Source organism: Diospyros lotus, chromosome 7 (assembly GCF_014633365.1).
Source record: "Diospyros lotus cultivar Yz01 chromosome 7, ASM1463336v1, whole genome shotgun sequence".
Lineage (NCBI taxonomy): Eukaryota > Viridiplantae > Streptophyta > Magnoliopsida > Ericales > Ebenaceae > Diospyros > Diospyros lotus.
Genome location: NC_068344.1, coordinates 35,699,587 through 35,726,907, shown reverse-complemented (window position 1 = coordinate 35,726,907; position 27,321 = coordinate 35,699,587). Strand labels below are relative to the sequence as shown.

Here is a 27,321-nt window from a genome sequence, read left to right as displayed (position 1 = left end):
TTTCTTTCTTTCTTTGGCGGTGATGACAAAATGATAGGTTTCTTTTATTTTTCTTCTCGATCATAGTTCTCACACATGTCGATCATCAGATCAGGTAAATAATTCATTATTAATAAATCTAACTCGATTTCTTTTTGTTTTCTTTTCTTGTTTGATAGCCATGGCAATGATAATTAAACGGCTGATTTTTTTCTTTTTTCTCCTTGATTGTAATTCCCACATATATTGATCATCAGATCACAAAAATAGTTCATTATCTCTAATAGTAACAACTTGATTTCTTCTTATTCTCTCTCTTTTTTGGCAGCCATGGCGGTGGTGACAAGACGGCGGATTTCCTTCTTTTTCCTCCCTTATCATAATTCTCACACATATTGATCATCAATTCTAGTAAATAGTTCATGATCTTTTATAGCATCAACTCGATTTCTTCTTGTTTTCTCTTCTTCTTTGGTGGCCATGGCGATGGTGATGGGATGATGAATTTGTTTCCTTTTTTCTCCCCAATCATAATTCTCACATATATCAATTATTTGATCAGGTAAATAATTCATTTATCTTTAGTAGCACCAACTCAATTTTTTCTTGTTCTCTCTCTCTCTCTCTCTCTCTTTCATTCTTTGGCAGCCATGGTAGTGGTGTCGGGATGGTGGGTTTCCTTTATTTTCCTGCTCGATCATAATTTTCACATATATCGATCATCAAATCTGATAAATAGTTTATTATCTCTAATAACACCAACTTGATTTCTTTTTATTTTTTCTTTTCCTTTAGCAACCATGGTGATGGTGATGAGACTATGGGTTTCTTTTCGTTTTCTTCCTGATCATATAATTCTCACAAATATTGATCATCAATTCAGGTGAATAATCCATTATCTCTAATAGCACCACTTGATCTATTCTTGTTTTCAAAAATCAAATTTGTTTTCCAACATACTAGATGTATGTCGATCTACTAATTTCACTACTATTCAAAAATGACTCTTCTTCCACTATTCCATTAGGCTTTTTAGGTTACAAAATGAATTTAAATGTAGATAATACCTAATTCATTTAATTGAGAATTTGGTCAGCGTGTAAATAATTTGAGTCATTTGTTCATCATTTGCTACCTTTAAAATGTTCTAAATAATATAGTTACCGCACATGTCCATCTTCGATTTAGATAAATAGTTCATTATCTCTGACAACACCAACTCGATTTTTTCCTATTTCTGGCAATTCATTTGATTGTTGGATTGCAAGACAAATTTAATTGTCAGAATTAGAAAGAAAACGTGCTGGGTTTGTCGAATATAATGAACTATTCATCTAAATCGATGATTGGCATGTGTGGCAACTATGTTATTTAAAAGCTTGTAAAGGTATCAGATGAGAATAAATTACTCGAATTATTTGATTACTCTCCAAATCTCTCTCTAATTATAATTAGATATTTTGCATTTATTAAATTTATTTCTTAACCCTCAAAAACTTGATGGAACAGTGGAATAACCCTCGATCATCATTTGTGAATCATAGCAAAATTGGGGGATCCTTTTTGTGAATGTGTCTTGCCACACGTTCTTCTTTTATACTTTCCGACAAGATAGAAAGCTTATTCCAAATGGCCAGATATGGCCGCCTTCACCACAACCCCTTCACAGCCGAAGCAACTCTACTCAATCCCTCTCTGTAAGTTCCTTTCCGCTCTCAATTCTTTCAAATTCCACTCTTCATTTCATCTCCTCACTTTCCCACCATCCAAACACTCTCTCCAACCAAGTTTTTCACCACTTGTAGTCAAAGCACATGTTAGTCATATTGTCCCCAAGTCGTCTAGCACTGACCAAGAACTCTCAAAGATCAAGAATCATGCAACCAATAGGCGAACCGGTTCTGGGTTTTCTCATTTTAGGACTGACGACGAAAGGGTGGAGAGAAAATCTGTGAGAAAGAAGGGAAGTTCAGTGGTGAGTGGGAATCTTAAACGGATTGCCACAAAAAGGGGAGAAATGGGTAATAGGTTTTCTTCTAAGAGGTCTAAAGATGAAAATTTAGTGAGAGAATTGGCAGGAACAATTGGTGATATGGTAGTTAACGAGGGGGAGAATAAGAAGGCCAAGAAGGGAGGTGATGAGCAGGTGGGAGTGAAGATGGAGAAAGGGGCCAACAAAAGCAGGGTTGATGAGCCCGGGGTAATGTTGAGGGTTGGGTTGGACATGTGCTCCAAGAAAGGGGATGTAATGGGTGCACTTAAATTGTATGATTCAGCTCAGAGAGAAGGTATCAAGCTGGGACAGTACCATTATGCTGTGCTCTTGTATCTTTGTTCTTCGGCAGCTACAGGCATTGTTCGTCCTGCCAAGAGCGGCAATGGCAGTCGCAGTTTAAGTTATGCAGAGTCGACCAGTGAGGCTTCCACTGTGAATTCTGGAGGTTTGGTTGAAATTGGGGAAACTAGTAAGGGGAACTTTCATGATGATGAATTGAGTCCCAGACCGAACAATGTGTTGCTGGTTGGATCCAGTAACCATCGAATAAATTCAGATAGAACAGAGTTGAACTCTCGTGAGTTACCAACTGAAGCAGAGGAAAATAATTCAGACAGTACTGTCAATGGAAAGGAGAAGTTGGTGCAGGTCTTCAATGGAGCCATGACGCTGAATCCACAAGTTACTGATGGGACAATTCATTTAAGTAGTGATTACGATTCAAAAAATGCTAAAAATGGTGACAACATAGAAAAGTACGAGATTCGGGTGAGTGAAGAATTCAAGAAGTTTGCCCTTCAGAGAGGATTTGAAATTTATGAGAAGATGTGTTTCGAAAAGGTCCCAATGAATGAAGCAAGCTTGACATCTGTAGCTAGGATGGCTCTGGCAATGGGCGGCGGTGACATGGCATTTGAAATGGTAAAGCAAATGAAGGCATTGGGGATAAACCCTAGATTGAGGTCATATGGTCCAGCCCTGTCTGTCTATTGTAATTCTGGAGATACTGAGAAAGCATTTGCTGTTGAAAAACACATGCTGGAGAATGGTGTCTATCCAGAAGAACCTGAACTGGAGGCACTCTTGAGAGTAAGTATAGAAGCAGGCAGAAGTGACAAGGTTTATTATTTATTACATAAACTTAGAACAAGTGTTAGGAAGGTGTCGCTCTCTACTGCTGATTTACTGGAGAAATGGTTCGAGAGCAAGATAGCTTCGAAAGTAGGGAAAAGAAAATGGGATAAAAAAATGATAAGGGAAGCAATTGAAAATAGAGGTGGAGGCTGGCATGGACAAGGTTGGTTAGGTAAAGGGAAATGGAACTTATCACGCACTTCTGTTGGCTCTGATGGCATGTGCAAATGCTGTGGTGAAAAATTGGCAATAATTGACCTTGATCCTAAAGAAACTGAAAAGTTTGCTGAATCCGTTGCATCTATAGCGGCAAAGAGAGAGAAGAATTCAAGCTTCCAGAAATTTCAAGTATGATTTGTGTCCTATAACACTCATTTACTAAATGTTATAGGTTTGTTAGATGAACTGAATCTGAGAACTGTTTGTTTGCAGAAATGGCTTGACTATTATGGACCATATGAAGCAGTGGTAGATGGAGCAAATGTTGGCCTTTTCACTCAAAGGAAATTCAGACCCTCTAAGGTAAGTCCCTTTGGTTTACATGGGTGAATATGAGGAAGTTCTATTTTTATTCTTTTCAAATAATTGTCTTGTTTTCCTGACAAAGAGAGCCTTTAGGTAAATGCTGTTGTCAACGGAATTCGTCAGCTGCTTCCTTCCAAGAAGTGGCCACTGATTGTGTTGCATAACAGGCGAATCAGTGGCAACAATATGGATAAACCAGTAAATAAGGCACTGATTGAGAAGTGGAAAAATGCCGATGCGCTCTATGGGACACCTACTGGATCGAATGATGATTGGTAAAAACAGTTATTCTTCTCATTTGTTAGTCTAATTTATTACTTTTGTTTCAATCCTTGATTTATATGCATCTAAATTGCCATGGGTGATAACTGTGCTTCAGGTACTGGTTGTATGCAGCTATAAAGTTTAAGTGCTTGATTGTGACCAATGATGAGATGAGAGATCATTTATTTCAACTCCTTGGGAATGATTTCTTCCCCAAATGGAAAGAAAGGCATCAAGTGAGTATTTTCTTCAAAAATGAGATCTTATATGTAGACCAAGTTGCTCTATCCAACTTGAAGGAAGTGCCACTCAAAAACCGAAACTGATTTATCTCCAAGATTTATTTATTTGGGTTTGTGGATTTTGAAGGCTGTTTCCTGAACTCTCTCTCTCTCTCTCTCTCAAAACACACGCTCAGACTAACACATTCACACACACACACACAGACAGTGTGTTATTTCAATTTCAAGTGATTTAATCATAAGCAAAGAGAAGTATTATAGTCATATTCCAGTTTCACAGAGTATGATTTTGTCAGCTTTTCAGTTGAGACATACAGTAAACTTGAAGATTCTAAGTGCACATATATGACACTTCAGCTCGCAAGTGTTGTGCAACAAACAAAGTGCATTTTGCTACTCCTGAATCCACCAGCTTAAGAGCCATATGGCCACCCCTACACATGGGTTCTCTCCACTCTGTTGATTGAGTAAAGGCTTTGGAATCATAAGGGTCAATCTGATAACTCATATAAAGGGATTGGAGAAGAAGTTCTCATTTGGGTTCATTGTCATATTTATATTCTCAAGATTTATCTGTCATGTGGGTCACGTGTTTTGAGTCCCACACAAAGTTTTCTATGGACTAAATAAAGGGAGTTTTTTATAATCAAAATTCACATCTGTGGTGGCTTGCTGATTCTTGAGTATGTTAGTTTTAGGAGCACAAAAGTAATCTTGAGCTAAAACTCTGGTGACAACAACAACATCAATCACAAGCCTTGATTCCAGTAGCTGCAGTTCGATACATGAATTCTAAAACTCTAGTCATATCTATCCGTGACTGTATCCTTTAACACCTATGGTGTCATGTTTAAATCAGTAAGCTATTGATCTATCATTTAATGATTGTCTTTAATGCCGTCCACCATGTTTATTGACTAATGCTTTGTCCAAAACACCAAGTGCCCTCAAATCTCTTTCAACTGGAAGAAAAAAAAAAGACAAACACAGACAAAATGAATAAAATATATTTTTGAAGCTTTTCATTACCAGAATACTGTACATTCCTTTATGACTTGTGCAGTTCACTAATTGGGTACTGTTTCTTTCTTACCGAAGGTGCGTTTCAGTTTTTCTGAGACTGGTCCAGTGTTCCACATGCCTCCTCCATGTTCTGTTGTAATTCAGGTCCATTTCCTATTCTCTTCCATTTTTAAATTGCTTTTTGTTGTCTACAATGTCATCAAATGAGGATATTTGAACCCTAATACTTGTATACATACATAATAGGTATTACTATTGTCGATCCAATTTATTTATACCTACCATGTCTTTAAGTTATTACGACAAAGAATTAGTGTTCAAATATCCTTCCTTTTTAAAATAACTATTTATTACAACAATATATAGTGAGAGATTGTGACTTTTGGGATAGGAAGCTCCTAGATCCCTCTGAATAAGTGCTGAGGATACCTATATATTGGCCACATAAAGCATCAATCACTAGTAAGTCAAATCACTGAGGATCTGAGTTCTTTTATCTTTTAGGGAAGACGTGTGAAATTTCATGAAAATTATGTTAAGTGTAACATGTCCTTACAATAGATAAGTTCTGTAACATCCCATTCGAGCGATAGGAAGATCCGGAACAACTTATCTTGATGGGTCTACGCGAACTTCCTAGGGGAGTCACCCATTCTTGGATTACCTCAGGTTAAGCACGCTTAACTTGGGAGTTCTTTGCCAACATTCAGCTCAAAAGATATCCAGCTGATGTTGTTTCTTTTCTTACACTATTCTCGATATATACTAATCTCTCTGGGCTCTCGGGGTATTACAAGTTCAATATGATCTCGAGTTTATATTTCATAGAGATACTGCATGTGTTACCATTTCCAAGTGAGTTGTTTTCACTTTCATGCAGTTACAAATAACTGATAATACATCTCTTTGCATCAGATGATATTTGAATGCACAATTACCTTAAATGTAACTCATAAACCTAGATAGATCTCATGAATATAGCAACTCAGCATCATGTAGGGGTAACGTAAAAGAGAGAATCATTTTATTAAATGAACAAACACTATGAAGTATGGCTTGAACAGCATATACAATCCTACTCCATATCTCAGACCAAATTGCTGTTGCAACAAGATAGTGGAAGAACCAATGTAGGCATGAAGTAATGGTTGTTGTCATGCTTGTAGAACCATAATCTACTTATTGACATCTTGTTGTGTGCTCTCCTAGTTTTTTTTTTTTTTTGTTATTGAACTTTGTCAATTAAAATATTATGTCATGCTATGTTGTGTCTATTTCATATCCATGCTTCTTAGGCATTTATGTTATGTCCTTCAGAGGTGACTAGATATAGACATGCATAATCCTGAGAGTAATGTGCTAGTTTTACAGGAATCAGAGAAAGGCCATTGGCATATTCCAATTGTATCAGAGCAAGACAATGAAGGGGAAAGAACATGGTTATGCGTCACACGTGCTAATTCACCTGGGGCGACACTTGTTTCCACTACCATGCGTAAAGGTAGTAATCATTTCACTTTTCTTTCAAACCTTATCCTTAATGTTAGGATGTTTAACCTGAAATCATAATTTTGCCGAGGAAGTGCTTTAATGGGTGTGAAATCTTTCCTTATCTTGAAAACTACCATCTTTTTCCCAATGTATATTTTCATATCTTTTGTTTATGCTGCTATTCTAAGGATTGCAATGAGCTGATTCTATCTTGAATGGACTGGTTTTAGATGTTCAACTAGCACAATTTCTTACAATGCATGCATGCATTATTTACAATGGCCCCTATCTCCAGAAGTATCCGTTCATGATCATCCATTCTAAAGATTTCACTTTCCTCTAAGCTTGCTGGAAAAGGGCATTGCCTGTTGAAAAGAAACTTATTTTTCTATGATGGTGTTGATGTCCATGTTGGCCAAGAGTGTGCTTTTTCCCCCTTCCCACGTCAAGTAATCTGTGTGTCAATTTGCAAGGGGGAAACAAATCCGTGCACACAAAATTGCTTGTCTAAAAGTTAAAATGATAGTAAATTGTGGAACTCTCAAACCGTAATGTTGTATAGTGAGTTATGTCCAATATATCATTGAATCTAGTTGTTGTATGAAGGCATATCTGATATTTCTCTCCTTATTCATCCGTGTATGTCCATGTTGCTTGGTTGGTGTCATTCCTAGCATAGCTGCATAGAAAATTGAGATATTTTGCTCCTAGTTGCAAAAGAGAGTGAGTCTTGGTAGCAATGGCAAGGTTGTTCCTTAATGATGCTTTTGATATTTTTCTGTTTTAATACTTCTAATTTGGTCGCCAAGGTAACATAAAGGAGGTCACATAGACGATATGACATGTATAGACAACATGATTGTCATGTCCCTTTAGGAGTGCGACTAGCCATGAAACCCCACCCTTGTCTTAGGAAACACGAGAGCCTAAATCATCCAACAATTCTCTGTGCCGTAGCAGTATCCAGTAGAAGCCATCCAAAACACCCTCATTTAAGATTTGTTGAACAGGCTCATCTTTTCACACTGATACATGTACATGGCATCAAGCTTGGTTTTCTTGCAAGTTTATGAACCTGTTAGCACTAATAATTGATCACCTCTTATAGCCAGAATAATTCCATCTACTGATATCCCAGTTCCCTTCACGTAAAACAGACCCCCAGTTTCCACTTCACAAGGAAGGGTGTGCAAGCTCAAACACTCAAACGAAACGTCAGGCAAAGATAACGCTGATGAGTCGCAGCAACTCTAGGCAACCGCATCAGGAAATTTGCAGGACTCTCAAGAATATACTGTCAACGCCCGTATCCTCAAGTTATCCAACAATACTTCCGGACATTGAGGCCGCAGAGAAGCTTGGTTGCTGTGTTATTGACTTCGACATATAAAAGCCAAAGATTAAACATTCAAGAGCTTGAATGGTGCTTGATCTTTGTGGGGGTTCATGCAACTGCAGGAAGTGTCTACAGGCCAATTACCCAGTTGAAACTTTGCAGGTTGCAACAGGTTTTCAGATGCAGAACAGGTCCCCCTCTCCCGGTGTTAGGTCTCTCTCAACATCTAAGGTTTCAAAGGTTTTTTATTTCATTTGTATTCATTCAAAGTGAAGTATTAGTGTACCATCCCTGCGCATATTTTGTATATGATTAGCCATTGAAACAAGTTAATGGGAGAAAAAGAAGATTCCTCTTCAGGAAGCATTCATGTGATCAGCATTTTGGCAGGGATGGGAACTTTCGTCGCTTTCTATGTTTCTTATTCTATTTGATCTTTGGTTCGAGTAGGAGCGTTCACTAGAGACGTCGGTTTTGGATCTTTGAATCAGAAACTGGAAATTCGAGATGTTATTTGAATATTTTCATTGATACTAAAGTAGCGGTTGGTAACTTAATTATCAATTCTAATAATTTCAGACTTTAAATCTTTACTTTCTCATAAAAGTATTATGCTATGATGCACAGAACCCTTTTAAGCTCGTAGATTTGATATTTTCGAAATGTTTTCATTTCCTGCTGCCTAATTAATTAAAGATTAGCATTTACTTTCCTTAACATTAACAAACTAAATTAGTTTCTGAAAATTATAAATTAAATCAAGTTAATTAATTTAATTTGATTTAACGATTCAAACTAATAATGAGTGGGCGACATAAAGATCATAGCAACTGTCATTGTCAGATTAACATTTAATAATTTAAAGCTTGTGGCTCCCCAATAATTTAAGCTTCTGTCACTCCTAATTAATGTCATTAGAGCGGCCTAATCATCAAAAGCTGAGGGACCATCCTTTACTATTTATGAAAAATGTTTTTTAGATATAAAATTTTAATATTTCATATAGTATTTTAATATTGATAATTAAAAACTCCATTATGACTACTCAATGATTGATGATTATTCACTATCAATAATTTTCTAGTTTGGAAAATGTTATTTTAACACTTATTTATAACACTGATATATTAATATATTATATCTTATATTACATCAATACAAATATATAATATATCAATATAAAATGCCTAAATAACATTTTCATTATATTTTCTAGTTTATTTATTGGTAATCTTATATGTAAAAAAGACTTATGATTTTGTTAGTGTTAATAGCTAAGGAACATTTAATTAAGACATTTTTTATGACATTTATACTTTAATATTTTAATGTGTTATATTTTATGTTATATTAATATAAATATATAATATATTATTAAAAATATTAAAATTAAGGATTTAGATAACATTTCGTCTTTTTATTTATTTAGCCCTCAAATCACATGAAAGTTGGTGTCAAATTCGAGTCAGTCGAAGTACTTTTGTGGGAAATGGAAAGTGTGAGAGAGAGAGAGAGACTGAACAAAAACTCACGGGCGGCTCCCAAAGTTTGTCTTTTCATGAACGTGCCAATGCGCCATGGGCTTTGTCGAGAGGAGGAGAATCTCTCTTTAATGCCATTTGGTTGTCCATAGCGTTTGGTTCCTTTTCAACTCTCATTCCCATTCCACCAGCTGCTTCTTCCCACTCATCAGACTCCAGACTTCTTCCCCCTTCGTTTCTGGGTACCATTTCTCTGCAGAATTTTTTGTGCTTAATTAATTCTACTTTCCATTCCAGCGGGAAAATGACAGACCCAGAAATAGAATCATCAGTGGATCAAAACCCAGAAGCCGAACCAGAACATGATGATGCTGATAATGATGATTCCACACGCTTTAGCAAGTCTCTCCTGGTTAGAAGCTTTTAAAATTTTCTTTTTCTTTCTTCTTTTCATTGTGATATATGTATATATATATATACATGTTTCCCTTTGATGTTGGTTTTTTTTTTTTTTTTTTCTTCTGGTCACAGGAGCTTAAGGATTTGTGTTCTCAGCTTCACTATGCTGCTGATCATTGTGAAGCGTCGTTCCTGAACGCTGAACAAGAGCAGAAGAAAATGTGAGTCCCCTCAGTCTGCAAATAACCTGTGTGTTACAATGCCTCAAAGCTCTGTAACTTTTCTTGAAACAGTTGGCATCTATGAACGAATGGCTCATGCTGATATAATAGAACATTCATCCTCTTGAGTCCTTACATTTTTGGGAAAAAGGGAAAGAATCAAAGATTTTTAAAGTATGGTTACTGATTAAGACAACTAAATGGCTCCACAAAACTAATTAAACTTGGTGGAAGACAGTTTAAGTGGTATGGATGGTCCTGATTGGTTTGGAAGAATATAGAAATCAAACTGTAAAATACGGTTTGGATATATTTCAAACCAGACCAAACCAAACCGTTTTAAGTAGTGAAACTAAACCATAAAATTATGATTTGATTTGGTTCAGACTACAGTTTAGACAGTATAAGAATCACATTGATCAACAAAGAAAGTTAAGAAGAATTTAAACTTTTTAGGAGAAATTATAATGAAGAATTATTTGTATAAAATTTTCTACACAAATTTGTAAACAAAAAAATGGCTAAAAATTTAATCATTAACATTTTTCTTGGTACAAATATTTTTAAGGTAAATATTGCATTTATATGTATTATGGTGTATGATAAATATTATGTAATATACAAAATCGTTTGCAGTTTGATTTAAGTTTGTTTTTATTTTTTTCGTGTGTGACTCAAAATGGCAATTATAACCTAGACCCTTTTTTATTTTTCAAAATTTTCAAACCAAATCATTTTTTTTTAAATTAAACCGAATCAAACCAAACTAGACTAACTAGTCCGGTTTGGTTAATGGTCTGGACCAAACTAGCCAGGACCTTAATGGTTTGGTTAATGGTCTGGACCAAACTAGCCAGGACCTTAATGATTTGGTTAATGATATGTTGGTGTAAACTGATTAAAGTTTGGTTCTTTATGTGCAGGGTAATGGAAAGCACAAAAGAGTACTTATGCAGCGCAGCAGTTACAGTTGTTGATCATCTTGGCAGTGTCTCGGCTAATCTAGATTACTGTCTCTCTAAGAGCGATTCTGTTGCAGAAACAGAGTTTAGGATTAATGCCTTGAAGCAAGTTAGTACTTTCTGCCGATGATCTTAATACAGTTCCTAGCATTGCATATAAGGCTTGTCATATTTGTGATCCTTTTTTTCTTTGGTTTTCTGGATAAATACCACCTTTGTGACCAATTGATGCTTGTTACACTCTTTCTATGCTCAATCTTCATAGAGACTTGTCACATGCCAACAATACAGTCACAAGCTTTCTTTAACTAGACTATGCTGGCCAGCAAATTTTCCAAGATATCACCCCCGCTATATATTTCCACGTAAGCATATCACCCTACTACTTTAATCCAATCCTCAATTTGCGGATCTTTTGACAGTTCTTTTTCTTCTTGATCAGCAATGCCAGATCTTGAGAGATCAAAAGAAATTACAAGGTAGTCGTTCTTTCTGTTGATATATTCATAAATCCATAATTCAAATGTTCACAGACTAATCTATTTGGAGATAGATACCTCTTCTAAATAAATAACATTTGAAAACATCCAATTTTGAGGTTAAAAGAATCAAAGGTTACAATAAATTGTGCAACGAATTCAGGGTTCCGGTTGCTCTGAAAAAGATCAGCAAGCATGAACTTGAGACAGAGGAAGAGGTGCCTCTTTTCTTATTTACCTGCAACCGCAGGCCATCTCTAAGTCTAACTAAGGATTTAAGTGTAGACACAGATGAACCCAGTCCGGTTTCAGGTAACTTGATCTATGACAGAATTATTTAAGCACTGAATCAGAAAAATTGGTTTCGCTAATTTTCTGTTCTTCCTTTGATATTTTCATATTCAGTGTTGCCTGTTCGCCATACCTTGCCCGTACTGCCTAAACCCCAGAATCCTTCTTTTCATTTTGAGGTGACATAATTTGCTCTTGCTTCCTTGAATCTCTGCATGTTCTTCGATACTTTGAACCATTTTGATTTCTCGCCGTGTGATGTTTTCCTCTTTGTTGCAGAAAACTCGAAGGCTCAAACGCAACATGCTAAACTGGAAACTAGTGCATAATAATGACTTCTTCTCACTCATTCGAAAAGGCAAGCGGGCTGTTTAGATTATCTGGAGACTGTTGTGCAGGAATAAAAACATCAGAGGGCTAGCAGATCAGAAGCACGGAAGGGTAAATATGTTTCTTTGTTTTTGATTGATTTTTGAGGAATGGTGCTCTTCCAAACCGATGATTCAAGTTTTCTCTATTAGTAGGTGCTGTGCAAGTATAACAAATGTTAGGATTACGAACATCGTGTGACATGATGAGTCAGGCCTTTGTGGTATAACGTGAATAATACAACTTGTGTGTTTGGAGAGATTTTCAAAAGAATGGTTGTAACTTTTCACTTGTATGGGAAGAGATCTAAGTCAAGGAACTAGAGGTTGTAACCTTTCAAATTCTATTTATACACATGAATGATTGTAACTTTTAGTAAAGGATTGTGCCTCACTTGTTTTGAATTTAATTTAAGTGGTTATAACATTTGGCAAAGGGGTGTACCTTTGATAAAGGGTTGTAACACACAAGAATTAGATACCTCCTTTTGTGAATGGTTGTAACACATGTGAATGGTTGTACCTTTGATAAAGGGTTGTAACATTATCTATAAATAGATTGATGTGTTGTTGGATAAAACAATTTTTGAGAATTCATATGGTTTCTCTCTCCTTGTTCTTCTCCTACATTCTTACATAAAACTTCATAATTTTTGTGCTTACAAAAACCTATTCTTTGTATTCTTTTACTGCAGAATTAGAATACAAATCTTATTGTGTTTGTTATTAATTCCGTGTGTTCGGGTTTGTTTTCGAAAATTGCACATTCGTTAACAAATATTATTCTTGATTCCATTGTATCTTGGAGGCTTGTTTGGATCCCTTGTGCATTGTGTTTTGGGACAAACAAAGTCTTAAGGAAAGTGAGTTTTCGTGCCTTAGAATCTTTGTGTTATTGCAACATATGTATCGTTATACCACCACAAGTTTACCTACATTGTGTTTGGGAAATTAGAACTTGGTGTTCTCGATATAGAAAATTGCTAGCTTTCATGGCTGTTATACACTGGAGGAAACACATTTCTTTGCTGACAGCACAGTTTTGTAAGCCCTAGTAAGACATTTTTGGTGGAGTTTAACTTGTTTCTCCAGGTACAGAATGGCTAAATGGTTCTAAGAGAATCATGGAATAGATAGAAGAAAATGCCAAAATGTACATATTAAATAAGCTAAAAATCAACAAAGCTCAATAAATGGACTGCTTTTTAACTGATTTCAAACCCTATATGTGATTGTTGATTCTTCTATATCCTGAACAAAGGAAGAAAATGGAAAAGAAAAAGGAAACAGAAGGGATATCTACATCCAGTAGGTAAAGCTAAAGGTCACTTGTTTAACTGCCCCTCTTGCTTTTCTCCTCATATTTCTGCTTCTATATTGGGCTTTTTAGACCACCCAGAACTTCAAGCTTCTCGATGTATGAAAGCTTCTTTGGTGCCACCTCATGCTTGCTCAACTTCTCGTTTTCATCATTGAAGCTGTCTAAGTTGCCTGATGATTGAGTCCTTTTCATCTCTGTATCGCCTTGATTTAAACTCCACCCCATGAAATCAGATAGTGTCATTGAAGTTGGTGTCTCTGCAGTATCTTCAACGGGGCTCGGGCTGTTCCCGGGTTCTGCCATTGTCGAGGACTCCACTGGGGGCTTCATTTTGCATGCTGACAGTGATGGATCTTGAGTGAGTGAGTCTGCATAAAGGACATCTTCAATACGAGCCATAACTGTGCTCGCCAAGCTTTCTAGTACCCTAGAATAGCTTTCTAGAGTCGAATGTCCAATATCCTATGAAATGAAAATTTCAACAACAATAGTTTGATTTAGCTTGGGGGCATGTATGCATGTAGAACATAAAATACAATAACATCATCAACAACAATAACAATAACAAGACAATTTGCAACCTAATGCTTCTTACTCGGTTATATTGGATTTTACTTATGTCCAGTGAGGATTGAGGAATTCCTGGAAACCGGTGTTTAAGCAGGAGCAAGATGGTCTCCGCTCTCTCTTCGAAGAGCTCCCTTTTCTCCATGCTGATAGCTGAACCCCAAGAAGACTTTCCATCCTTTTGGTGCATCTTCCTCTTCCAAATCACAATAGAAGCCTCGATTCTGTTCTTTAGGTCAAGGACTTTGTGCTCTGTAGACAAATCCATGTTCGAAAGGAATTCCTCAGGATCAAAAAATTCAACTGTAATGCTCCTATATATTGAATCACCAAGGCTTGATCTACCGTTCTGCCAAGTATAGAACAAATTGAGAAAATGAACTACAACTTTCTTAGCAGTCTCTTCAACTTAAATAGTGGATAGCTTTGTCCCATACCTTCGGGAGGGATTCGATGTAGTTCTCAGGGATCTCCATTTCTGATAGTATCTGGGCATTTATCGCCATTGATGCTTTCAGAACTTGGTTCACACAATCTTTCTGAAATTGCAGGCATTTTCTGGATGCATCTGACAGCCCATTTGGGGGAACTTTAACTGTAGGCAGCCACCATTTGCCATCTCTCTGGCTGCCTTTCTCATCATCAGCATCCCTTGAGACATACCAGAATTCATTCTGGTCTTTGAAGTTATCTAGGCAATCCTGTTCATTATCTTTTGATCAGAAATATATAAATTTTACCTCATGAAGAACAAAATACCCTCAAAACGAAAATATACGCAACGGGTGTTAATGTTCTTACAATTAGCATAGTGTCAAGCTTACGTAAAGCTGGGATGTTCATGAACAGATCTTTTCTTTGTTGTGTTGTCATAATCTGTTGAATCAGGAACTAGTATTAGGGAATATGACACTGCAATGATGTTAGATAAAATTGAGAGAGAGAGAGAGAGAGATCACCTCCATATTTGTTCCATCCTTGGATTTCTGCTGAGAAGGAACAAGTTCAACAATGTAATCTGTGACAGATAAAAGCCAATCTATTTCCTTTTTCCACCTTGCTTTCCTATCAGCAGCCATAGGCTCTAGCTTTCGTTGTTCTCCAAATACAGAAGCTGTAACATATCAGAAAAGCAAGGAAGAATGCATGAGACCTAACATGATTTAGGGTCCATTTGGCATTGCTGTGAAATGGGCTTACCAGCTAGATTTGTGATTGCATTTGACAGAGCCAAAGCTGATGAAACACCCTTCCCACCTCCTGAATTATCTTCTCCCAAGAGCAACTTAGAAAACCTTTCCTTCATTAGCTCCATATCTGTGCCAAGAACAAAAAATTGCCAACAGATACATATGTAGATGTCAGGACAAGAAAATGTGTCCTCCGCCACTTTCCTGTATATGAGAAGATTGCATGAAACGAGAAAATGTGTATAGTAAGAACCTGTATATGGTTTGTGTGTACCTGAATTCCTGTCCTTGTTGCCGGAGCTTCCTCCCCGGCCCCCCTCCTTGCTGATGTGCGATTTATCACTCGATCCATTCAGTGCAGTTCCTACCGCTTCTACTGCTGCATTCCTCTCACCTTGATAGCAATCTTGCTTCTCGTCGATGGCTTCTCCAGAGTTCAGGCCATCGGTTACCACACTCTGTGCCTGTCTTCCTGGACTCTCAAACATCCTTGTAAACCAAAAAACTTGTCCAATTCTGACTGCAACGATCTTCTGAAACTATCATAAGCCTGCCAATCCTCAAGGTAGTTGATAACTACCTTTTGACATCAAAGAACAAACGGCCGAACAGGGGCAGGATAGGCAGCCTCTGCAACAAGAAAATCTGAATCAAATGTCCCTAACAGTGAAAAAAACTGGAAAATGAAGGAAAATTTTGGTTCCAAAATTGAGAGGATTGAGAAGAAATGGATGGAATGTGGGGTGGAAATGGATGTTGTTTTGAGACAGGAATGAATGGTTGGGTTTTTGAATGCTTTGCCAAAAAGTCAGGGAAATGCATGCAATCACAACTCTCTATTATTCTCTATAAATAACTAACTCTCTTCCCCAATTAACCAACTTTCCCTTTGCCTTTGTTGTCTTGTCTCCTCTTCCTTCTTGCTTTGATACCTAGAGCCAAAATCAAACATGACCCCAAAAAATGTTATTTTTAAACAAAATTACCCTTTTTCCAGCATTTACAATTACAAAAATTACTTTGAACGACTAGTATTGTATACATAAACCCTTTTGTCAATTTTTTTTTCAATAATTTATTATTATTATTATTATTTTTTGACTATCACTGATCATATATAAATATAAAATTATAAATTTAAATTCAATAATAATTAAATAAATTAAATTAAATTCATATAAAACCCGGACCAATAAACCCAATACAACTTAAGGAAATAGGTTGGGTAAATAAGATAATATAAGCTAATAAAGGATATTAATAATTTGTGTTGCGCAAACAGAAAGCAACCCAGACATACACACAATCTGAATCTTTGACATAAAAACCCTTTCTAACATACAACAGAGTCAAAATCGGAAATCAACATACACCATAAACAAGTATGAATAAAATGGAAAGCAGAAATAACATGAGAGATTTATCGTGGTTCACCCGAAAGGGCTATGTCCACGTTGAGCTCCGGTAACAGAGAGCTCACTGCACTATCGAAGTTAAAAATAGGATTTACAAGCACACTGAATACAAGCCTCACAATCATTCGTATTTACAGAGACAATTTCTCTATCAAAAACACCTCAAAATCATAACAAGAAATAGATCAGAGGCATACCCTATTCGAACCAGAGAGAAAACCAGAAGGAGCTGAAGAGAGCCTGATTCATGAAATGAGAAAGACTCCCTCAAGCCCTAACGACAACCCCCTCTCTCTCTCTCGTCTGTCACACTACACATCCCGATGCACAGTAAATAAATAGGGGTCGCACGATGAAATTAAAAGACTTGGATTGCACCAGATAAAAGACAGTATCGACGATTCAGATTGCAGAAGGACGAGACAGGGGGCACGATCGAGATGAAGGGCGCCTGGGCAGTTGCCAAGCTACCCTCTAGTGCCACGTGGCACTATTGCAGCTGACCCTCCTGCCCAGGTCTTTAAGTAAGAAACGGTGTCGTTGAGTGCTTCATTGCCAACAATTTGATTTTCCATTGAATGAAGCTTGAGATACGATGTGCTTGGTACTTGTATTTAGTATTGATAGGTGTGGGCGGTGATGTGAGAGTCAAACTAAGCCATCTCATATTCTTATAATTAATTATGATGCGTTCTATATTTGACGATTACAATTTAAATTTTTTTATACTATAGTGATATAATTGATTTTATTTTTCTTTGTGATGTGAGAAAATTAAGGATTTCTTGACCACGGATATCTTTTGACTCGAACCTATTTCACATTTTTTAAAATTCACAGTTCGTCTACTCCACAGTTATAGGTGAACTAACAATTTCGTAGCGAATTGAAACTCGAGGATTTGACCTCTCGAATAGATACATGCGATTAAACGGAGACAAATTTAAACCTATAACTTTATCATATTCCAAGCTCTTGAATGTATATGATAGACGGTCTACGCTACCTCTAGGGGTTAATATAATTGATTGCTTTTATGTTAGATTGAGAGATTATGAGTAACTTATTCTCATAATAAATTTTTATTTTTTAAATGAAATATCAAAGAATATTATTAAAATTTCAAGAACTTAAAGAGGTTTCAAATGAGAGGAGTGGGATTTTGTTCCAGTTAGTATTGATTGCATCCTTTCTTGTCGTGAAAAGGCAACGAGACACCAGGCTGTGAGATGGGGTGGAGAGGCACCAGGTGGCGAGGTAGTGAGAGGCAAGAGGTGATTGCTAGAGAAGAAGAAAGAAGAGGAGAGAGAGAGAGAGAGAGCGAATTTGAGAGAGATCCAAGAAAATGAATAGCAACTTGTATAGTCACACATTTAATGTATGTCCCTATTAATTGTCACATATTTTATATTGAATTTAAAAAAAAAATAAAAGTATTATTTAAATACTTAAAAATAACACTTTATATGATGCTCTTGTATTAATATATTATACTTGTGTTTAATCAATATAATTGAATAATACATTAATGCATAAGTGTTACAAGTGTCACTTATAAATTTCAAAATAATATTTTTATAAAAGAAATAAATATTTAATTATATAAGGAGGTTAGATGGTACCACCTAAAATTTAAATTTTTGGATTAAATTATAGTTATGTTATGATTGCAGATTTTCATTAATAAGAAAAATGTATTTTCAAGCTATTTAATGATGTTAGAACTTGGAGGGTGTTGATTAGACTTGGCTAATAGGTACTTTAGTACTTCCCATGGAACATGTGTGACAATTCATTATAAGTTGTCACATTGATAGTCTATTAAAAAAACCTCTAATATTCAATTTTTCAATTTAAAACGCTTTCACCAAACCCATCATCCAAACACAAACAAACACAAGGGAAGTCTAACCCACAGTGAGTGGATTTGAAAGCCCACCTGGGGATGGGATTTGGAAAGAATCAGAATGGTTGGCAAGACAACAATAACTAATTTGTTTACCAGCATCAGGAAAAGAGTTAAAGTTTATTAATGGAAGGGTGTGACATTTGCCATTTATTGCAAGCACCAACAGAGAAAACTGAGCTGCCAAAGGCAAGAGCCTTGTGACCCCCTCCTCCTGGGATGTCTCATCCAACTCAACTGTTTGTTTGGATCCACTCCTTTTAAATAGCTTTCTCAATTTTCTTAAGCCACAATAAGTCAATAAAGGCAGATTAAATCAAATTGGCCACCTAACAGGATTTTGATTGTGCCATGGAAGGAAACATATTAAATGTCCTCTAAGTGGGGCCCACCCCCCTCCACCCCTCCCCCAAAAAATATTATTATTAAATTCAACCTCCTCTCATAATTCAAAAAACAAATAAACAGAACCTGCCAAATTCATAATGGATTAGGTGCCCGTTTATTTATTTAAATTATTAAGTAATTTATTTAAATTTTATTATTAAATAATTTTTGAAAATACATTTTTTTGTATATTTTACTTTAAAAATAAAAATTATAAGAGCAACTTTCGAATTCAAGACTTTTTAAAAATTAAATATGAATTAATAATTAGAAATTAATTTTATCACTGTATCAAAATTTATTTTGATTTAAATTTTTCTTTAGATCAAACATCAATCGTCAATCATTAAATGTATTTTTTTTACTCGCACGTGTATATTATAAATAAAAATATTAATGATTTATACCTCTAATTGTGTGAAATAACTAATTTTCATTTTTGCTTTGTAAAATAGTAAAGTGGCGCTGCTAGCGTAATAACTCTATGCATAAAACTATATGTGTTTTGTTTTTTATTTTTTTAGCGAAGAAATATTTAATCTAAGCCATAACTATTGTAAAGAAGGCGAGTCTACTTAAACTTACCCTTATCGAGATTTCCTCTTAAAGACTTTCGAGAGAGTTTTTCCTGATAGATCAGTTCGACCTTAGAAGAATGTCTTCTCCCAAAAAGGTCTTCAAAAGCCTCGTTTCCTCGAATACTTGAGTGATTTTCTAAAAATTCTTTGAAAACTAGTTTTTCTGAAAGCCTAGGTAGTTTTTTAAAGACCCTTCGAAAATTAACTTCCTTGAAGGCTTGACTCACTAGGTCCTTTCGAAGCCTAATCCAAAGATAGTCGAACACCCTTACTCGAAGGGTCATACCATGTGCTCTCGTGCACATGTGCCACATGTCTAGACATGCCATGTGTTCTAGTCATTTGAAGGGTATAAATACCTCCTAACATTTCATTTACCATATCCTTCACCCTAATCCAAAGACCTATCTTCTACTATTCGGCACATATTCTTTTGAAGACTTTCAACTTTTCAGAAAACACCATATAACACTCATTTACATTGCATTTGCATCCTTTTGTAGTATGATCGTGTCTAACTTAGGCATCGAAAGGCCCGCACATGAGAAATCCCTACATGCCTTCTAATCATCTCCTGTCTTGCAAATCGGAAGACCCGAAGACTTCTTCGAAAGACCCTTCCGCATAGCTTTTCCTAGAGCCTTCCACAACTTCTCACACTCGAATAGCCTCTTCTTTCTAGACCTACCCTTCCGTGAGACCCCATTTCGGATGACCCATTTCGAGTAGACATTATTCTTCTGCTTGGTCTTACTAATGTTCCATTGATCTTTCCTGAAACAAACAAATTTTAATTATTTTATTACAATAACAATAGAGTTGACCACCCTTAATTCCACTATAAGGCACTAACTCAATTCCATATAATTTATTTTGACATCATAAATTCAAAATACATGATTATTATTTTATTCGCATCAGACAATAGTATATTGTTCAATGCAGGCTTGATGGATGTGCGGTGTGTGGGTTGCCCTCCATGGGGTCACGCTCTCCTCTCAATTTGTTCACATCCGAGCAACATAAAATTTTTGATCCGAAACATAAAAGAAAAATTAAATTTAAGATTCAAACCTTAAAAAGAAATTAAAAAGCAGAAAACTAAAAAAAGTGGTAGTAGTGGTAACGCAAGGGCCATCACATGCATTTCTGTTTAAAAAGTAGGCAAATTAAAACAATGAGCATTTTGGTTTAATTAAAGAATTACTTATCTTCATGGGCTTTTTCATGGCAGTTTCCACCACAACTGCTGCTCACAGCATTCCCTTTTCAGACTGAGATCCCATTCCGCCTTCCCTCCCTTTGTAATCTTCTGACTAGATTTTCTCTGTTTGCTTCTCTGCAACACAAGCACGACAAGATTCAACTTCGCCATTAATCACCCCCCACCAATGTCCCCATTATTCAACCCATTGAACCCCAGATGAGCCTTCCACCCCATCTTCTTCGCTTCTTGAAGACGTAGATGCAGATTGCAAGGGAAACTCAGATTCCGGCCGCTTCTTTGCTCTTTTCTCGCTGGATCTGAGTCCCCCTCCGAGCTCTCATGTGGTCAGCAAGTCAAATTAATTCCCTGTTTCTTGGTTTTGAGCTTGTTAATTAGGCCTTCGTTTCTCATCTGGTTCCTTGATTTTTCCTGGTTTTCCGTTGTTTTCTTTGATTTAGGGCTCCGCGGCGGCTAAAGAAGGAGAATTGGGGTGATCGGTGTGGAGGGAGCGTTTGGTAGCAGAGAAACTGCCCCGGAATTCCGGTAAGATGCTTGAAATTGTGATGGAATTTGACTTTGTTGATTTCTTGAGTTACATCCATTTCGACTGTTTCTTGTGAATGTTTTGCAGTTTGTTCAGATCCATCACTTCCAAAAATCACAGCATTGTTCTCTCTCTCTCTCTCTCTTTCTCTCTCTCTCTCAATTTTGTCGAGTTCTTGAAAATTTTACAGAGATTAGTAGAAAATAGATTTAGATTGTTTGAATTTTCAACAGGAGAATGATCTTTTTTGTATCTCAACATTCACAGGGATTTGTTTATTGGCGGCAACTGATTCTTTCTTTTAGTTATGCTTTCAGAGGCACAGCCGAACAAGAGTTGTATTTGTCTGTTAACAGTCAATGTGTGAATTTTTTCATTAGAATATATGCAATCATGTAAGTATTTTATGCAAATTTAGTGTGGGATTTGGAATTGGCTTCTGCAACAGTAGTAGCATCTGACTTTTTCAATGGATTTTTCTTTCGAAGAATATGCCTCAAGACAGTCTCAGATCAGCTGTGTACAGATCCTTTGTTACATGCGACGATCCGAAAGGTGTGGTTGAATGTGGGACAATCAGAAAATCCAAGAGCAAACCTAAGAGATTGGAGAATAAAGTCGAAAGCCAAAAAATGCCTAAGAATTCTGAGTCATCTTCTGAATACAAGGAAGAAAGAAAGGAGAAGGCCTCTAAGAGCATCTCTGAAGGCTTGCATATCCCATCTTCCTTTCAGCTTATGGAGGTATCAAAAGGGGCTCACAAGCTGAACCGGATGATAGATTCATGGTCAAAGGGGAGTGATGGGCATTCTGAAGAACTAGCGAAAGATTTGTTGAAAGGAGCTCTTGACTTGCAAGACTCTTTGATCATGCTTGGGAAGCTACAAAAAGCTTCTCAATATATGACCAAGTTGAAGAAAAAACAGAAGGAGAAATTCAACCAAGAAAGAATTGATGGGTTAGGGTTCCAGAGAACAAACTCCCGTTCCTTGGTAGATCAAAATTACCAAGTGGAATTTCAGAAGTCAAGACTCTCTGCTGATGGTTCTTCAAGGGATTGCTTTGAGGAGCTTAGGACAGCAATCAGAGACGGCCTTGCAAAGCAAAATCTTCTACCGCCTAATTTCACTGAAAAGAATGCTTGTTCTGATAGACGAACCCTGGACTCAGCTTCAGACATTGCCTCCACTAGCTCAAGCCAGTCCTCGATGGTTAACTTCCACAGCCTTTTCTCATCTGACAGTTCTCTATCATCAAAGGCTCCACACAAGTCAAAAGGCTCAAATTTGATTGCCAAGCTTATGGGTCTTGAAGAATTTCCCTTGCAAGAAGCGCAGACTGGCCCCTGTAAACAGTTAGAAAGCGAGAAAATTTCAAGTCAAAAAAGACCCATGTTTGAAGTTGATATGCCCAAGGCAAGGAAGCCTCATTCTGCCTCTTATAAGGTGTATACAGAACAGAGGAAGCTGAAAGAAATAGTTGAAACTATGCACTTTAAGGGGCTTCTAAAATGCAGTTCTCCTGAAGCTTTTCGTCATTCTAATGCCTCCAAATCAAGAAAGCAGTTCACTGAAGATTCCCCACCTATCGTACTTATAAAACCTCTGCGTGTTTCACGTGGTGAAGTTGAAGACAATCACCTGCAAAAGTTTATGCATGATGCGGGCGCTCTTCAAGTCAGAAAATTCAAAATAAAAGAACCTCAACCCAGGACCACAGACCAGAGGGAAGGAGCATTGAATTCCAGTGAGATGTCTGGAAGACTCGAAGGAGAAGAGACAGGTACGCCAATCAAAAGGGTTACCCATAAAAGGTATAAAAACCTTAAAGGAGAAGAAAAAGCAGAATTAGTCAAGAGAAATGAGAAGCTGTCTTCTAGTAAGTTGAAAGATTGTGTACCTGCAAATCAGCAACAGAGAAAGAAAGCAGTTGAGAAGAAAGTAGATAGGACACAAAAAGAGACCGCTCACAGAAAGAAACCATCAGAAGTGGAGCATGTGAAATCTAAAGTTGCTCCTAAATCTCACGATCAAGCCAAAGTGGCCTCCACAAAAGAAAGAAAACCTGAGATTGGGTTGAACATCACAAAGAATCGTATAACCCAAAGAAAAACTATATCAGCAAGTGTCATTTCAAAACACAAAACAACAGCCATATCTCATGACTATGGTGGTGTGAAAAAGAGTGTGAAGGTTGAGAAACAAGTCAAGGAGCCTTTGGCCGTAACTTTAGTTGTGAGTGCTCCTAAATTCCATCTTTATAATCTTAAGAGATCTTTATTTTAGACACTTCTATTTGTTCCCTGGCTTTTTATAGATACTGCTATCTATGAGTATTTCCCTAATGCGAAGTATAAACTAGAGTTAGCGCCTAGAATCATCACCAATGACTGACAAGTTATGCGCTAAATTGCCAACGCAGGTTGAAGATGTTGGAGGCAAGCATGGTAATGAAGGGTTTAACCATAGCTGTGAAGAGGAATGTGATATGACAAGTACTATCACAACTGAAGATCAAGATCAACTCTTTACTGAAGAAGGGACAGATCCTTCTGATCTTCAGATTAAAGGTATGACACACTCTTCAATACCAAGTTACACGGGTTTCAATAAGTGAACATCATTAAGTGATGCTACAACTGGGAATGAGGGAGCTACTGTCCATATATTCAACACACTGCATTCTGTGATAGCATTTAGAAAGCGTGCTTATTAATCTAAGAATAGCTTCAGCTTAGTGTCCCCTGGCAAGAGAACCGTTATGCCATTATGGTTCACAGTTCTTCACTTCTTCTAAAAGATACTTAGACACCAACTATGCCTGTCATACTTGTTCAGCATCAAAAGAAGATTCAACTCATTACCTGTTGCGTGAAATCTGTAACCATTATTCTATCTACCATTTTCACAACCATAAAGAGAAATTATATTATCAGTCTTGTGGAAGAATACATAGAATCATACAGAGAACTACATGTACACAGTAGAGCGGCTTATTGATGTATAACTGTCATCTTAATGTTTTCATAGTGGATTTTATGGTGCGTAGCTACTTGCATTTGCAATGGGGTTGACTGCATGGATCTTTTTTTTTTTTTTTTCCCTTTTCATTTGCAGACCAATTTGATTGCAGCCAGAATGCTATGTGCAATGTGACACCAGAGACTGAGCAACCCAAAAGCGATGTCAAATTGGCTGAAGAAACTAATTACTGCAGCAGTCACAATAGTACCAAGGAGAAATGGTTCAGAACTGAAGCCAACGAAAAAGATCTGTTTTTGAGCAGTCCATCATTCCTTAGTACTGCACAGGAGCTCTTTAATGTCGATACTAACCAGGCCATACTTTTACAGACAAGTAGTCAATATGATTGTGTAGACGATACCAGACTCTTGTTGGACTGTGCAAACGAACTTCTGCAACGTAAAAGGCGTCAATGTACAGAAACCAAACGTCCATCCTTAACAGCTCTGGCGAGGAATTTCAACATCTCCATATCGCTTTCCCACCTGGTGGATGAAGTGTACAATGGAATTGAGAATTTGAGAAGCTACAGTAAGAATGATGCCGAGAAACTTCCCTCTGACAATGTTAATGCAGTTCTGGAGAAAGACCTGAAGTCGGAGGGGGCGGTGAGCGGGGGATGGGACTGGGGCTGGAGGCATGAATTTACAGTGCAAGAAGTCGAGCAAGTTGTAGGTGACATAGAGAAGCTAGTTTTCAATGTACTGATAGAGAATTTGCTTACAGATTTTCTGCTTTAGCACTTCATACATGTCTCAACATATAGGCTTTGGAAGCTCATAATACTCTATATTTTCTGTAAATAAGGTCACTGTGATTAGTGCAAAGGCAGAGTGACACTATATATGTTTGCTTTAGATCTCCAGGGTTTCCTCAACTATATATCAACCATAAGTGTTGAATTACCTGTTTATGTGTCTTATTTCTCTGAGAATGGATTTCTTTTCTCTCTGGTACAATGCATCCATTGCAGAGAGGTTAACTATGTTCGCAAGTTGGATTTCCTTCAATATGCAAGGCTGAATTTAAGATGAATGAGCTTTCAAAAGCTGGCAATTTGTTGTTTTGACTATACAGTAACTCAGCTGTCATTCAACTTTGAATTACACTCCCTCCCTCCCTCTCTTTGGCAATAGATTTGTATTGTCTTACAGCGAGCTTAATAAAAAGTAATATTATAACAAATAATATTAGATAGATTTATGTGAATATCCCTAAATAATAACATTATAGCTACAGTCTACAATTCATCACTCTCACCACCTGCAAGATCCATCACAAAGAAAATCGAACAATTTTAGATCAGTGCCCCTCAAAATCTCTCTCTCTCTCTCTCTCTCTCTCTGTGGAATGCAATCATGACTGATATTCATGAATTAGCTAAAGGCAGCCTTGAAGATGAGAAATTTGAGGTTCTCAAGCGCAAAGTAGATGAAAGTTCCATGTGAATGAGAGAAGAAACAGCCAAAGTTGGAACCCACCACACATTGCCACCCGCACCCATATTTTCTGTCAAATTCCTGTTAATTTCCATGCTTGAAATTATAAGAGCAGATTAATTATATATATATATATATAGAGAGAGAGAGAGAGAGAGAGAGAGAGAGAGAGAGAGAGATGTAACTAGCTACTAGCTACTAGCTAGCTAGGTTTGATATCAATACAGAGGAGCATGCAGTACGTACGTACCTTCTTGATGTGGGCTGCAATGGAGATGCAGTCAAAGACATCATAGAGATCAAGAGCTTCAGAAGCAGCTGCCATGGCTTCCACCTGCACCTTCTCTTCCATGTCTGTTTCTTTCACCACCCCTTTCCCTTCCAACATCTCTCTCTCTCTCTCTCTCTCTCTCTGCTTGAATTTGTTGTATTAATAGAGAAACCAGCAGGTTTCAATTATACATCGAAAATGGAACCAGAGGCTTCTCCAATTCCTCACAGTTTCTTGCCATCAATGGAGGAGGACTCCTTTTATATTGGCCCCAGAAAGCTTGTCCTTCACCGGCCGGAATTAACGATACCCCCTAAATCTGAACCAGATTGAAATTAGCCACCCAATTACTCCATCTTCTTTTTATCCTTTTTTTCAAACTAAAAGGTTAACGGGTCTAATTAGGTCCACACATCTAACAAATACATTTTTTTGTAAGTTTGTTCACACTTTAATCTTATAATATAAGAATTCTAATATGTCAAGTATTTAAAATATTATTATTGAACCTAACAAATTTAGGAATTAACTTATGATGGATAACCATTTAAGTAATTAAAGGCTTCTTTTGATATGAAATTATTCATTATTCTCTTATTAACTATTAATTTTTTTTTATTTCATTAAAAATAGCCTGAAAAAGGCATGCCTTCAAAAATTGCATTGATAAGTCGTCGTGGATGATTTTCTGTCACCTGAATTTATCTTTTAATTAGTTTATAATTTTTTATTGGTTAACGTCGCACACAATTTGATTACATTTCTCATATATCAAGTAAAAGAGAGTCGGATCGAATTGCATCATCAAAGCTCGAAACGCATTTAGGCGTGGTCGTATTCAACTTGGGTTAAATTAATAAACCCCCAATTTTCATATTATGACTTGAATCCAGTTGTAATTATTTTTTGTCCCAACCTTTCTCACAAATATATAAAATAAATTATCTAGTCTCAAGTATATATCAATCACTATGAGTCAATCCCGACTCAGGCACTTGTGAAAGCACGTAGGGTTGGACTCAATTCCATTTTTAAAATTTTTATTATTTTAATTATACATTTAAATTATATAATGTTGAGTTAATTATATATTTTAATAAATTTATTAAGAATAATAAATTTAAAATAATAAAAAGTTTATAGATATAATTGACTTGAAATTATAATTTTAAAGATATTTTTAAAATAATAAAAATTTAAATAAAAATATAAATATAAAAATTAAAATATGTATTTTACCAAATAAGGTATTTTATATAATTGAACGGTGGCATGCCACGAT

The 27,321-nt window shown here is 36.5% G+C and overlaps 5 protein-coding genes across 12 annotated transcripts; 3 read left to right on the top strand and 2 right to left on the bottom strand.

Annotated features, from left to right (window-relative positions):
- The first annotated feature begins 1,548 nt into the window (after positions 1-1,548).
- On the top strand, positions 1,549-8,547 carry LOC127806838 (proteinaceous RNase P 1, chloroplastic/mitochondrial-like). The gene is made up of 7 exons (XM_052344375.1): positions 1,549-3,457; positions 3,542-3,631; positions 3,728-3,909; positions 4,014-4,134; positions 5,239-5,307; positions 6,535-6,664; positions 7,812-8,547. Exons 1-7 carry the CDS (start codon positions 1,619-1,621, stop codon positions 8,042-8,044), a joined length of 2,664 nt encoding a protein of 887 aa, XP_052200335.1. The 5' UTR covers positions 1,549-1,618; the 3' UTR covers positions 8,045-8,547.
- Positions 8,548-9,507: 960 nt separating this feature from the next.
- LOC127805934 (protein ABIL3-like) lies at positions 9,508-12,689 on the top strand. 3 transcript variants are annotated; one of them, XR_008024236.1, is made up of 9 exons: positions 9,508-9,883; positions 10,003-10,091; positions 11,015-11,162; positions 11,319-11,418; positions 11,496-11,532; positions 11,696-11,844; positions 11,938-12,002; positions 12,103-12,264; positions 12,348-12,689. XR_008024236.1 is itself a non-coding variant. In XM_052342781.1 (8 exons), the coding sequence occupies exons 1-8, from the start codon at positions 9,776-9,778 to the stop codon at positions 12,196-12,198; spliced, it is 792 nt and encodes a 263-aa protein (XP_052198741.1). In that variant the 5' UTR covers positions 9,508-9,775; the 3' UTR covers positions 12,199-12,689. The 3 variants fall into 3 exon arrangements, 1 of the variants encoding a protein (XP_052198741.1); XR_008024237.1 differs by having other exon boundaries at positions 12,345-12,689; XM_052342781.1 differs by having other exon boundaries at positions 12,103-12,689.
- Positions 12,690-13,563: 874 nt separating this feature from the next.
- LOC127805713 (rop guanine nucleotide exchange factor 12) lies at positions 13,564-15,757 on the bottom strand. The gene is made up of 7 exons (XM_052342465.1): positions 15,544-15,757; positions 15,280-15,396; positions 15,039-15,193; positions 14,881-14,955; positions 14,517-14,780; positions 14,108-14,428; positions 13,564-13,974 (listed from the first exon to the last, which is right to left on the bottom strand). Exons 1-7 carry the CDS (start codon positions 15,755-15,757, stop codon positions 13,564-13,566), a joined length of 1,557 nt encoding a protein of 518 aa, XP_052198425.1.
- Positions 15,758-20,761: 5,004 nt separating this feature from the next.
- LOC127806500 (uncharacterized) lies at positions 20,762-25,186 on the top strand. 6 transcript variants are annotated; one of them, XM_052343847.1, is made up of 7 exons: positions 20,762-21,106; positions 21,221-21,305; positions 21,394-21,430; positions 21,574-21,701; positions 21,795-23,540; positions 23,728-23,875; positions 24,423-25,186. In XM_052343847.1, exons 5-7 carry the CDS (start codon positions 21,798-21,800, stop codon positions 25,067-25,069), a joined length of 2,538 nt encoding a protein of 845 aa, XP_052199807.1. In that variant the 5' UTR covers positions 20,762-21,106; positions 21,221-21,305; positions 21,394-21,430; positions 21,574-21,701; positions 21,795-21,797; the 3' UTR covers positions 25,070-25,186. The 6 variants fall into 6 exon arrangements, with proteins under 6 accessions (XP_052199807.1, XP_052199805.1, XP_052199806.1 ...); XM_052343845.1 differs by lacking the exon at positions 21,394-21,430 and having other exon boundaries at positions 21,624-21,701; XM_052343846.1 differs by lacking the exon at positions 21,394-21,430 and having other exon boundaries at positions 21,612-21,701.
- LOC127806501 (dynein light chain 1, cytoplasmic-like) lies at positions 24,208-26,357 on the bottom strand. The gene is made up of 2 exons (XM_052343850.1): positions 26,019-26,357; positions 24,208-25,849 (listed from the first exon to the last, which is right to left on the bottom strand). Exons 1-2 carry the CDS (start codon positions 26,154-26,156, stop codon positions 25,706-25,708), a joined length of 282 nt encoding a protein of 93 aa, XP_052199810.1. The 5' UTR covers positions 26,157-26,357; the 3' UTR covers positions 24,208-25,705.
- Positions 26,358-27,321: the final 964 nt, after the last annotated feature.